The sequence below is a fragment of the Podarcis gaigeae genome (genome assembly GCF_964106915.1).
Source record: "Podarcis gaigeae genome assembly, chromosome: 2".
Lineage (NCBI taxonomy): Eukaryota > Metazoa > Chordata > Lepidosauria > Squamata > Lacertidae > Podarcis > Podarcis gaigeae.
In genome coordinates this window covers 115,462,815-115,476,031 of record NC_139679.1, presented here as the reverse complement: position 1 = coordinate 115,476,031, position 13,217 = coordinate 115,462,815, and the positions used below count along the sequence as shown (strand labels likewise).

Sequence of the window (13,217 nt, the reverse complement as noted above, 5' to 3'; positions counted from 1 at the left end):
TTAATTTAGGCAGGAAACCCTGGGTTGTTGTTGTTACAGTGTTGACAGCCAGCTGCCTATAAAAGCGGGCCGGCTGAGCTGTTTGCTGTTCAGTTCAGTTCCAGCTTACTATAAACAACCACTTGGAGAAATCTCTGTGTCCACCCACAATTTAATACTAAGTGAGGTTGGAGTGGAACCATGTTTGCATGAACATGAAAAGGCAAAATATGTTCTCCATTTAAATATTTATTAAAATAATTTATTCAGTTACCCAGAAGAGTTATTAGGCTTTTTGCCATAAGCTACTTCATACATTGTAAGAAGTGGGTCCTGAGACCCTTGATCCCCTTCCTTAAAACACCATCTGAACAAAATTGTTGAAGCAGTAAAGAGTTTATTGAGGACAATAGGTAAAGGTAAAGGGACCCCTGACCATTAGGTCCAGTTGTGCACGACTGTGGGGTTGCGGCACTCATCTCGCTTTACTGGCCAAGGGAGCCGGCGTACAGCTTCTGGGTCATGTGGCCAGCATGACTAAGCCGCTTCTGGGGAATCAGAGCAGCACACGGAAACGCCATTTATCTTCCCACTGGAGCGGTATGTAATAAAAAATGTTAAGGTCTTATATATATAATAAATCTTCATAAATGTACCAACCAAGCACATACATAGATATGTGGACCACGTGTCTGGAGCAGCACAGGAAAAGCAACAACATTCAAATTTCTGTTGTAGATCGCCTTTTCTGTGATGTAGGTATGATGATTGTGGGGATGGTCTTGGGTGACCCCCATTCTGTGATGTATGTATGATGTATGGAGGGGTGGTCTTGAGCTCCAGGGAAAAGAATTTAAAAGGTCTATATAAGGGCAGGCACACCTTTGTTCTGGGTCCTCCTCCTTTCTCCTGCATGTGAGGGGAGCACCCTGTTGCAACAGTTCAATAAAGATCAGGCTTACTAGCTGCTTTGCTTCTCAGTATTCTCTGGTTGGCCTCTGTTATTTTCTCCTACTGATGGAGAACCTGCAAAGGACTCTATAAAGGCTCTTGTGTCCCCCATAAGGGAATAAGGGCAGATTTTGTTTACAACAGGTACCTATTTATCTACTTGCAGTTTGATGTGCTTTCGAACTGCTAGGTTGGCAGGAGCAGAGACAGAGCAACGGGAGCTCACCCCACTGCGGGGATTCGAACTGCCAACCTTCTGATCTGCAAGCCCTAGGCTCTGAGGTTTAACCCACAGCATCAGCCATGTCCCTTGCAAAAGCGGGGCTCCAAAGCAGGCACAGTTCATCTGGGGCAAAGTATGAGCTTATATTCCCCATGCACACGTTCCCTCCCTCGCCTTCCCATTGGTTGGGTGATGCAAGGTTTTCCTTCCCCCAATTATCAAATAACAGGCAAGAGGCTGAGCGTGGGGAGAAACCTCTTCCTCCCCAGAGTTGCCTCCACTTCCGGCTTCACCAGCAGAGATAAATTGGGGCTTGCAAAGGAGGGGAGGGAGGGAGGCGGGAAGCGGGGCTGCGTCGTGCGGAGGCGGAGGAGGGGCTTCTTCCTAATTAAGCCTCCTAATTAAGCGCCCTCACTTCCTCCCTCCCGCGCGGGGGCTCCCATTCCCGCCCCCGCTGCCTGGGATTTCGGGTGAGTGCAAAGCCAATGGCGGGGAAGGAGGGAAGGGGCTTTGCGAGGGGGTCCAGGATGAGAAGCCCAGGGACGGGGAGGAGAGAAGGGAGGGAAGGGAGCTGTTTTCTTAAAGGGGGCCTGGAGGGGGGGGGGGGGAGAAGCTTCCTCCTGCATGGATCTGGTGCAAAGGGAGTTGCAGGGAAGGAGGCGGGAAAGTGGAGAGGGGTGGGCATTGCTGGCCAGGATCGCCTTAATAGTATATATTAAATTTAATATTTATACCCCAGCAGAAGACCCCTCGGAGGCGGGGCAACAGGCGAAAGCATTCCTCTTCTCCCAGGCGTTTGGCTCATTAAGCAATCTATGGACTGCACACCTGCATGGGGGGCGGGAGGGTTGTCGTTTTTATTTGTTGCTCTGCTATGCATCTCTGTGTTTTTCTCTTGTAAGCTACCCTGTGATCTATAAATAAAATTTATTATTATTATTATTATTATTATTATTATTATTTGCTGGAAGGGCAGTATAGAAATGTGAAGAATAGCTGTAAAAATAGGAAGCCCTCTTGCGGTCAAGGGAGAGGTTGGGACAGAGTCTCTGATCAGCATGCATAACAGGATGGGCTTAGGAGGGAATAATACTACTAATAATAAGAATAAATAATTCATTACTTGCACCCTGCCCATCTGACTGTTGCCTCAGCCACTCTGGGCGGCTTCCAACAAAAAAACCAAAAAATTTAAAACATTAAAAACTTTCCTATATAGGGCTTCCAGCAGAATACTTCCATTTTGTAGAAATGGCCTTTAAAGAAATACCCTCTTTAAGGATCCACGTGGTGTAAACGTGTATATTGTCCTCTAGGTCCAAACACATAGTAAGACCAAGCAGTGCTCCAAAGTGCTTCTCTTGTGAACTTGCCATCTAAGTTGTTCACTCCTGACCAAAACTCCTGTTTCCCAAAAGGACTGGAGGGGGGGGGGTCTCTTCTTTTTTTAAAAAAACAATATTTATTAAAGTTTTAAAGGTTACAGAAAGAAAAAGTAAAAACACCATATTAAACAAAAACAATACAACACATCACAATAAGGGGGGGGGAGGATATGAAAAAGAAAAAAAAGAACAGAAAAATAAAAGCCATTGAAAAAAAACAAAAAAAAAGATACAGCGAATCTTCCCATAACTTATCTTTCATTAGCTTATTTCCTTGACCTCCTCACACCTCCCTTTTTTGTATTCTAGTTCGATTATCTGTTTCAGCAAATCCTTTCCATCTTTTCAAATTTTTGTCCTGTAATTTATCTTAATATAATGTAACTTTACTTTCCCTCCTTTCACCAATTAACAGTCAGTTTTTTCCTAATCCTTTATAACATTTCTGCTAAAATCACATATCATTTCAACATCCTTCTAACGTTCATTAATTTTACAATGTTTCTGTAAATAGTCTTTAAATTTCTTCCAATCTTCCTCCACCGACTCTTCTCCCTGGTCTTGGATTCTGCCAGTCATTTCCGCCAGTTCCATGTAGTCCATCACCTTCATCTGCCATTCTTCCCGGGTGGGTAGATCTTGTGTCTTCCAGTACTTTGCAATAAGTATTCTTGCTGCTGTTGTAGCATACATAAAGTTCTATCCTTCTTTGGCACCAATTGGCCGACCATGCCCAGGAGAAAGGCCTCTGGTTTCTTCAGAAAGGTATATTTAAATACCTTTTTCATTTCATTATAGATCATCTCCCAGAAAGTCTTAATCCTTGGGCATGTCCACCAAAGGTGAAAGAATGTACCTTCAATCTCTTTGCATTTCCAACATTTATTATCGGGCAAATGGTAGATTTTTGCAAGCTTGACTGGGGTTAGGTACCACCTGTAAATCATTTTCATTATATTCTCTCTTAAGGCATTGCATGCCGTGAACTTCATACCTGTGGTCCATAACTGTTCCCAGTCAGCCATCATAATATTATGTCCAACATCTTGTGCCCATTTAATCATAGCAGATTTCACCGTTTCATCCTGAGTATTCCATTTCAACAGCAAGTTATACATTCTTGACAAGTTCTTAATGTTAGGATCTAGCAGCTCTGTTTCCAATTTTGATTTTTCCACCTGGAAGCCATTTTTTTGTCCAAGTTATATGCCTCCATCATCTGGTAATAATGAAGCCAATCTCGCACTCTATTTTTTAATTTTTCAAAACTGCAGTTTTAATCTGTCTCCCTCTTGTTCCAAAATTTCCCAATATTTCGGCCATTTGGCCTCCATATTGAACTTTTTCTGAGCCTTCGCTTCCATTGGTGACAACCACCTTGGGGTTTTATTTTCAAGCAAGTCCTTATATCTTATCCAAACATTGAACAGTGCTTTTCTCACAATATGGTTTTTTAACGCTTTATGTGCTTTGACCTTGTCGTACCACAGATAGGCATGCCACCCAAATACATTGTTAAAACCTTCTAAATCCAGCACGTCAGTGTTTTCAAGAAGCATCCATTCTCTCAGCCAGCAAAAAGCGGCTGATTCATAATAAAGTTTTAAGTCTGGCAGGGCAAATCCACCTCTTTCTTTAGCATCAGTTAGTATCTTAAATTTTATTCGAGGCTTCTTGCCCTGCCAGACAAATCTAGAGATATCTCTCTGCCACTTCTTGAAACACTCCATTTTATCCAAAATTTGCAATGTTTGAAACAAAAACAGCATCCTTGGCAATACATTCATTTTTATTACAGCAATTCGGCCTAACAATGATAGCTTCAGGTTTGACCATATTTCTAAATCCTTTTTCACTTCCATCCAACATTTTTCATAGTTATCCTTAAATAAATTCACATTCTTAGTGATCATGTTAACCCCTAGGTATTTCACTTTCTTAGCCAGTGTTAATCCTGTCTCCTTCTGAAACCTCTCTCTCTCAGTCACTGTTAGATTTTTCTCTAACCTTAGTTTTCATCTTATTCAACTTAAATCCCGCTACTTGTCCAAATTATTGGATCAGTTCCAGTACTCTTTTAGTACTAGATTCTGGCTCCTGTAATGTCAATGCCAAATCATCGGCAAATGCTTTCAATTTGTACTGTTTAGCTCCGACTTGTATACCTTTAACCATTTGTCCCTTCTAATCATGTTTAAAAGAACCTCCAGGACCGATATAAAAAGCAATGGAGAGATTGGGCAACCTTGTCATGTTCCTTTCTCTATCTTAAATTCTTCCGTCACTACATTATTCACAATTAATTTAGCCTTTTGTTCTGAGTAAATTGCACCTATACCATTGCCAAAACCTTGACCAACCCCCATCCCCTGTAAATTCTTCTTCATAAAACTCCAAGAAATATTGTCAAAGGCTTTCTCTGCGTCCACAAATATCAAGACTGCTTTAGTATTAATATTCACTTGTAATTTTTCTAGAATATTAATTATGTTTCTCGTATTGTCAGACAAGTTTCTGCCTGGGAGAAAGCCAGCTTGATCTTTATGAATTTCTTCTACTAGTACCTTTTTTAATCTTTTAGCCAAAATGTCTGCAAAAATTTTATAATCCACATTAAGCAAAGATATGGGGCGGTAGTTCTTAAGCTGTGTCTTCTCAGACTCTGTTTTCGGTAAAAGTGTAATAGAAGCTTCCTTCCACGACTCTGGTGCCCTTTTCCCTTCCAATATTTCATTACAAACTTCCTTTAATGGCTGTACTAACCATTCTTTCAGGGATCTATAATATCTTGAAGTCAAACCATCCGGTCCTGGAGATTTGCCTAATTGCATATTCTGGATGGCCCCTTCTACCTCCTGCTCCGTTATTTTGCAGTTCAACATTAGCTTATTTTCTTGAGAGATTTTTTGTAGTCCATTTGTTTTCAAAAATCGGTCAATGTCCATTTCTTTCTGCGTCTCCTGTGTATATAGTTGTTTAAAGTACCTCTGGAAACACTTTCTGATCTCCACTGGATTCTGTATATTTTTTCCTTCCACTTCCAAGTTTGTAATGGTATTAAGTTTTTGTCTTTTTTTCATTTGCCAAGCCAGCAATTTTCCGCATTTATTTGCCGATGCGGAAATGTGGAGGGGGGGTCTCTCAACCACTTTTAACCCCCCCCACTCCCACCGCATGGAAGGCAGAGGACATGTTCATTCACAATCCCAGTGTATATCATGTGTGTATCTGAAGTGAACCAGGCGCTGCCGCTCCTTCCCCTCTCACTGGGCAGCAGAGGAGGAAAGGGATGGGTTTGAAGGCTCTTCCTGCCTCTCTCCCCTGAGGAACAAGAGCAAAGGGTGTTTGCGGGCCAGGAAGACAGGGGAGGAGGATGCAGCGAGGGCAGAGGGAGCAGATCCCCCGCCTCTCCCAGGGGGTCCAGATGCAGGAGGGCAGAGGAGGCGGCAGCGAGGGCAGAGGGAGCAGTGGGCGGATCCCCCGCCTCTCCCAGGGGGTCCTGATGCAAGCAAGGGGCTTCCTTCTTCTCCATGCAAGGGCCACCCTTGTATTCAGAGCAGTCCTTTAAAGATTAACTCTTATGTTCCATGGGATCTACTCTCAGGCCACTAATGTGCATACCATGCCAGCCTTAGGAAGGGAGGCTGGACAGGCAGGTGAAAGAAATTGCCAAAGGTGTTTGAAAATGGGTGGGGGCTCTTGGGAAGGGGGTGCCCAGTTGGGGCTTCTCCAGGGGCAGCAGAATGTCTTGGGCAGGAGAATCCCTGCAGCGGCTCTCAGACTCCCTTGGCTTCTTCTTCTTCCCCCCCTTCCAGGAAGCTGCAACTTGCTCTGGATTCTGCGCTCCTCAGGAAGCTGAACCTGCAAACCTAGCTGAGACTGAACCTGCAACCCTGGCCAGGATGGAAGGAGGAAGATGGACGGTTGACCTGGTCAGGCTGTCTCCCGCATCCCTCCCCACAACCTCTGAGCATTCCCTCCCAGGACCCTTGGAGAAATCTGGTGAGTTCCAGGGGAGAGGAGATGGGGACAGGGATAGATGGATGGTGGAGGGAGAAAGAGGAAAAGATGGAGAGGAGACAAATGGAAGGAAGTTCCTGACAGGAAGAAGGAAGGGGTGACGCCTTCTGTGAAGCATCTCTTTGTTTCTTGAATCCCTTTCATAAAGTACAGTGGTACCTTGGGTGTTATGTAGTGAAGTTTTACCCTGGGCCAGCAGGGGGGATACTGTAGATAGTTTTCACTCAGGTCCACGTCAGTTATTTTAGGCGGGAAACTCTGGGTTGTTGTTGCTACAATGTTGACAGCCGGCTGCCTATAAAAGCAAGCCGGCTGAGCTGTTTGCTGTTCAGTTCTGTCCAGCTTGCAAGTAAAGAGCTGCTCTGGAGAAATCGCTGTGTCGTCTGCTATGTTCGCCCACAACTTAACATTGGGTTACATACGCTTCAGGTTACAGACTCCGCTAACCCAAAAATAGTACCTCTGGTTAAGAACTTTGCTTCAGGATGAGAACACAAAACACGTGGCAACAGCGGGAGGCCCCATTAGCTAAAGTGGTGCTTCAGGTTAAGAACAGTTTCAGGTTAAGAACGGACCTCCGGAACGAATTGAGTATGTAACCAGAGGTACCACTGTAGTGGGGGCAGATTTTCTTCCTCCAGGATTTTAAATCTTAGGAGTTACAGTGGTACCTTGGTTCTCAAACATAATCGGTTCCAGAAGTCTTCCAAAACTAAAGCGTTCCAAAACCAAGGAGCATAAAATGAAAGCAATAAACAATGTTCTGTACCATAAAATAAATAAGACAGTATTTTAGATGATAGAAATTAAAATTAAAACAAAAAAACAAGCCACAGTCAAGAATGAAAAAGGCACACAAACAAAAACGCAAAAAATAGGAAAAAACTGAAGCACCAAATGTCACCTCAGAACACTGCAACCAGAAACAGCTTTAATATTGATGGGGGGGGAGGAGCATAAATTAGCTGTGCAAGGGAACAAATGGGATGAAAAAGCCTTGATTACGATGGAGACGACTTAAATTAGCTGCTCAAGGGTAAAACAGAATGAAAAAAAGCCTCAATTAGGATGGGGGGCACTTAAATTTGCTGCGCAACAGTAAAAATGGAAGCTCAGGAGCACGTTCGGTTTCCGGGGCAAACTTCAAAAACAGGAACACCTATTTTGGGGTTTGCAAATGATGAATCAACAGAAGCATAAGTCAATCTATGGACTTCCCTTTTTTGAAATATTTTTATTGGTTTTTACAAATTCAAGTTTATATTAAAGACATTTATATAAAGCCAGTGTGGTGTAGTGGTTAAGAGCGGTAGATTTGTAATCTGGGGAACTGGGTTCGCTTCCCTGCTCCTCCACATGCAGCTGCTGGGTGACCTTGGGCCAGTCACACTTCTGTGAAGTCTCTCAGCCTCACTCACCTCACAGAGTGTTTGTTGTGGGGAAGGAAGGGAAAGGAGAATGTTAGCCGCTTTGAGACTCCTGAAGGGGATAAAGCGGGATATCAAATCCAAACTCCTCCTCTTCTTCTTCTTCTTCTTCTTCTTCTTCTTCTTCTTCTTCATGAGATTCTCTGAATCACATGACTTCACTCCATTCCTTTCATTTACCGTATTTTTCGCTCCATAAGGCACACTGGACCTTAAGACGCACCTAGTTTTCAGAGGGGGAAAACAGGGAAAAAATATTCTGAATCAAATGTACTAAACTATTTAATAAACTGCTGGTATATCAGAGTGAGACTAAGAGGGACAGGAACTGTATGTTTGTTTAGTGTGCAGGCTCAAGGAGCCAGTGGATCAGCTGAGATGCGGCGGATTTGCCTAATTTTTCCCTCTCCCTCAGCCTCTGCCCTCCAGTCCCCAGCAGCCTTCCTTTTTTACCTCCAGATTTTCACTGTGCTCGTGGCTCAGAGCTCGAGGTTGGGGTGCTTTTTTTTGCTTCTGGTTGCTTAAATTTTATCCTTCCCGATCCTTCCCCTCCTGTGTCCTGCCGTCCCTCTGCAGCCTCATTGCTCCGTTCAGGGAGCGGGCGAACCTTCTGCTGGCTACGCACCACTTTTAAAAGTGCCTTCTGGCTTTGAAGCACCTGCCTCCCTTTGCCATTTTACTTAAGGTATTTGCCCTGTGCCTGGGGTTTTTCCCCCCATTTAACAGTTTGCAGCCTCTTCCTTCCGTTGCTTGTTTTGAGGCAGGATAGATTTGAGGAATTGGATTGGATTGATCTTTATTATGGCCATTGGTCCGTTACACGACAGTTTCCCATACCAACATATTATACTTAAACCTCCAAATTTAAAATCGCCTAAACTTACAAAAGACAAACAGGAACCGAAGCAAAACAAAAACAAGGACGACCATCATACATTACAATAAATTTGTAACCTATACATCGCCCTCTGCTCATAAATTAATTAAGGATATCAGTGGTGATATCGCCTAAAACATAGATCATGGTTTAAAGGGGTTAACCGAGCCACACAGGAGACTGTTTCTCTTCTTTAGGGATAGGACGCTGATCAAGAATCTGGCAACCATGAGTGATCTTAGGGGGTCATCGTCAATTAGTAGATATCTCAGTTTGGCTTCAATCGTATCATCGGCAATTCCCTTAAGATATTGAGCAAGAAACTTGCTCCTGGCCGGTAAGTGAAAAGCACAGTCAAAAATTATGTGATGTAACGATTCCGGTGCCCCACAATTACAATCACATAAGAGCGATATCTGTCCATTGGAGAATCTATTTCTCAGCACGTTCGATGGGAAGGTGTTGAATCTTGCCTTTACAAAGGCATATCTATGAGCTGAGGAAGTTAAGGAATTCAAATAGTTTGGGAGCCTTAAGAGGGGTAATAAACCAAGATTTAGAGGTGAGCAGGTACCATTGCCCAAGACCATTTTCTGCTGCAAGTCCATCTCCTCTAGTTTACAGGTTACTGTTCTTTTAGCTGGGACTATGTCCTGCTCTAGTAATTTGGATGGGGAGATTCCCATTGCCATGATTTTCAGCTGTAAATTTTTTACCCATGGGCTCTGGAAATCATCTCTCCACATACATTGTATCAAGTACAAGTTTGGGAGATTGTGCCATAGAGATAACCAGTGACAAAGTATGTGCTTCCACAGAGCATTTTCCAGGGATACAATATTAAGTTCCATGCGTAACGCTGTATTACTTACACAGTTGGGCAGTTTCAATATCCCTCTTAAAAACTGATTTTGAATGACCTCCAGGTGAGATAGGTTGACAAAAGTCCCCCAAATAGAGATGGCATAAGCAATTGTCGGGATCACCTTGGCCTTGAAGACTTTCAGCGCCAATGGGATATGAAGGGCCCCATCAGTGAAGAAGAATCGCAAGATCGCCAAGGAGATAGCTTTGGCTCTATTTGTAACATAGGCTACATGGGCCTTCCATCTGAGGTTATGTTGTAACCAAACTCCCAAATATTGGAATCTGTAGACTTGTTCAATGACTCTCCCATCAATTCTCCAATTATGGAGTTTCCGGCTCTTTGAGAAAATCAGGATCTTAGATTTTCCATAATTAATTGTAAGGGAATTTGCGTTACAGTATGATCCAAAAAAATTTAAGGCCCTCCTGAGACCTACTCTAGAAAAAGAAAGAATGACTGCGTCATCCGCATATAGTAAAAAGGGGCAGCGATAAAGTGCTAGGCGGGGTGCATGAATCCTTTCTTGGGCCTCTATTAGGGGAGTCCTCATGTCGCTTATGAACAAATTGAACAGGAGTGGAGCCAATATACAACCCTGTCGGACACCTCTGTTAATGGGAATTGAATTGAGCAAGTGATCAAGACTTGGATTGCAGGGCATTTGCCATTAGCTGTGTAAAAGCGCTCCTCCTTGCAGCCTTCTACGTTGTTTGTACACGTGGCTACTGGTATCAGGTTCAGTTTGAGTAATAAGCAGCCCCTGGCAGCAGTAGAATGGAGCATAAAAAAGGAGTAGGGGCACTGGGACCCAGACAATGCTCAAATCTCTCCTGCCTCAAAACAAGCTGCAGAAGGAAAAAACCCGCTCCCGCTCCCCTGCCCCTCATCCCATGCCCTCCCCAGCCTTTTTTTAAAACTTCCTGGTTTTCACTGCGCTCGTTGGCAAGGTGGTGTCTCTACTTTTTCATTATATACCATTTCCCAAAATGATACTGTTATCTTACATGACCACCACATATAGCAAAAGGTATCCACTTCTTCTTTACACTTCCAGCAGATATTTGAACTTTCTCTATACGTTTTAGATAACTTACTAGGAGTCAAATACCACCAGTACATCATTTTCATGTAGTTTTCTTTCAATGTACAGCAAGCTGTGAATTTCAGATCTGTTTTCCAAAGCCTCTCCCAATCTGCCATTTGTATGTTATGTCCTAAGTCCCTTTCCCATTTCGTCATAACTGCTTTGACCTGTTCATCTTTTGTATACCGTTCTAGGAGCAAGTTATACATTTTAGACAGAACGTTTTATGTTACTTCCTAAGAGTTCTTTTTGAAATATTGATGTCTCATAACTAAAACCATTCTTTTTGTCTATCTTAAAGATATTGTTTAGCTGATGGTACTGTAAGCAGGTGGCGCTGTGGGTTAAAGCCTCAGTGCCTAGGACTTGCCGATTGAAAGGTCGGCGGTTCGAATCCCTGCGGCGGGGTGCGCTCCCACTGCTCGGTCCCAGCGCCTGCCAACCTAGCAGTTCGAAAGCACCTCCGGGTGCAAGTAGATAAATAGGGACCGCTTACCAGCGGGAAGGTAAACGGCGTTTCCGTGTGCAGCTCTGGCTCGCCAGAGCAGCGATGTCACGCTGGCCACGTGACCCGGAAGTGTCTCCGGACAGCGCTGGCCCCTGGCCTCTTAAGTGAGATGGGCGCACAACCCCAGAGTCTGTCAAGACTGGCCCGTACGGGCAGGGGTACCTTTACCTTTACCTTTACTGTAAGCAGTCAGTTACAGCTTCCTTTTATCTCTTCAAAATCTTTTAATTTCAGTTGGTTTTCAAGTTCAGTTAACAGCTCTGTATAAGTTGGCCAATTACTTCTCATATTCAATTTTTTTTCAGAGATATTGCTTCCAAGGGAGAAAGCCACCAGGGTGTTTTTTTACTCAAGCAAATTTTTATACTTCTCCCATACCCTACAAATTGGTTTTCTTACTATATGATTCTGAAAAGCTCTAAACACCTTTGCCTTTTCCTACCATAAATATGCATGCTATCCATTATTTGTGTCCTTCCAGATCTAAAATACAGTATCTGTGTTTTCCAGTGTAATCCATTCCCGGTTCTAGCAAATACAGGACGCTTCATAATAAAGTTTCAAACCCAGCAGGGCAAAACCTTCTCTCTCTCTTAATAATTTATTTTTTATACTTGGTTTCGCCCCTTGTCAGATAAACCTAGATATATCTTCTTGCCATTTTTCAAAGCATCCTGCGTTGCCTATTGCCTGGACTGATTGGAATAAAAATAACATTTTTGGCAATACATTCATTTTTATTACTGATATTCTTCCTCAAAATGAGAAATTCATTCTTCCCCATATCTCTAAACCTCTTTTTATTTCTTTCCACTAATTATTGTAATTATCTTTAAAAATATTAATATTCTTAGCTGTCAAACAAATCTCTCAGTATTTGACTTTGTTATGTATAACTAACTCTGTTTCTGTTGAAATTCCTTTTGGTCTTGCTCCATTGTGTTTTTTACCAAAAACCTAGTATTATTCTTGTTTAGTTTAAAGCCTCCGGCCTGACCGAAGTCCTGTATCTTTTCTACCACCTTCAGTGGAGTATTTATGGGATCCTTCACTGTAATTACAAGGTGAACTGTAAAAGCTTTTAATTTATATACTTTATTTTCTACTATTATTCCTGTAATTAATTTCTCCACTTTTTCTCTCTCGCCAGGGCCTCTAATACCAAAATAAATAATAATGGTGATAGGGGATATCCTTGTCTTGCCCCTTCATTATTTTACACTTTTCTGTTATATCCTTATTAACAATCAGCATAGACTGTTGGTAAAAATAAATTGCATCAATTCCTCTCCCAAATGCTTCCCCAAAATTCATTTTTTCTTTTATCTTTTTCATAAAAGCCCATGAAACATTATCAAAAGTCTTTTCAGCATCTATAAACATTAAGGCCGCTTTTTTCTCATTTCTTACTTTCAAATATTCAATAATATCAGTTATATTCCTTATATTCTCCTTCATCTGACGTCCTGGTAGAAAGCAGGCCTGATAGTGATGATTTTTTTCTGCTAAAACACCTTTCATTCTATTGTCCAAAATATGATCAATACTCTAAATGGAGTATTTTTTTCGCCTTTTAGTTCAAGAATTATTGAGTTGTGGTCCGAAAGTGTTTTTGGTTGTATTTCTGCTTTTTTAATCTATGGACTTCCATCCTACAGGAGACAGTGATGGCCAACAACTTGGATAGCTTGAAAAAGAGGATTAGACTGATGTCTGTGCACTGCCCTTGTGGTCCTAGGCAATAATGCTTCTTAATACTAGTTCCTGGAAAGCACAGGAAGGCAGAGGGCTCTTGTACTCAAATCCTGCTTGCTGGTTTCCCACAGGCATCTAGCTGGCCACTGTGAGAACAGGATGCTGGACTAGGTGGGCCTTTGCCCAATCGAGCAGACTCT

The 13,217-nt window shown here is 42.6% G+C and overlaps 2 protein-coding genes across 4 annotated transcripts in view; both read left to right on the top strand.

Annotated features, from left to right (window-relative positions):
- The window catches only part of LOC310837521 (uncharacterized protein), a 34,969-nt gene that overhangs the window by 18,146 nt on the left and 3,606 nt on the right, over positions 1-13,217 (top strand). Inside the window, exons 1-2 of one of the 3 annotated variants that reach the window (XM_083724228.1) lie at positions 1,438-1,623; positions 6,354-6,540. In XM_083724228.1, the coding sequence (XP_083580354.1) occupies positions 6,441-6,540 (100 nt within the window). In that variant the 5' untranslated portion in view covers positions 1,438-1,623; positions 6,354-6,440. Of the gene's footprint in view, positions 1-1,437; positions 1,624-3,056; positions 3,167-6,353; positions 6,541-13,217 lie in introns of those variants that run through there. The other 2 variants (XM_083724229.1, XM_083724227.1) reach the window with 2 other exon arrangements.
- Positions 589-13,217, top strand: part of LOC310837648 (uncharacterized protein) — a 44,529-nt gene continuing 31,900 nt past the window's right edge. Inside the window, exon 1 of the mRNA XM_083724569.1 lies at positions 589-738. The gene's annotated coding sequence lies outside the window, so the exon portion shown is untranslated. The remainder of the gene's footprint in view (positions 739-13,217) is intronic.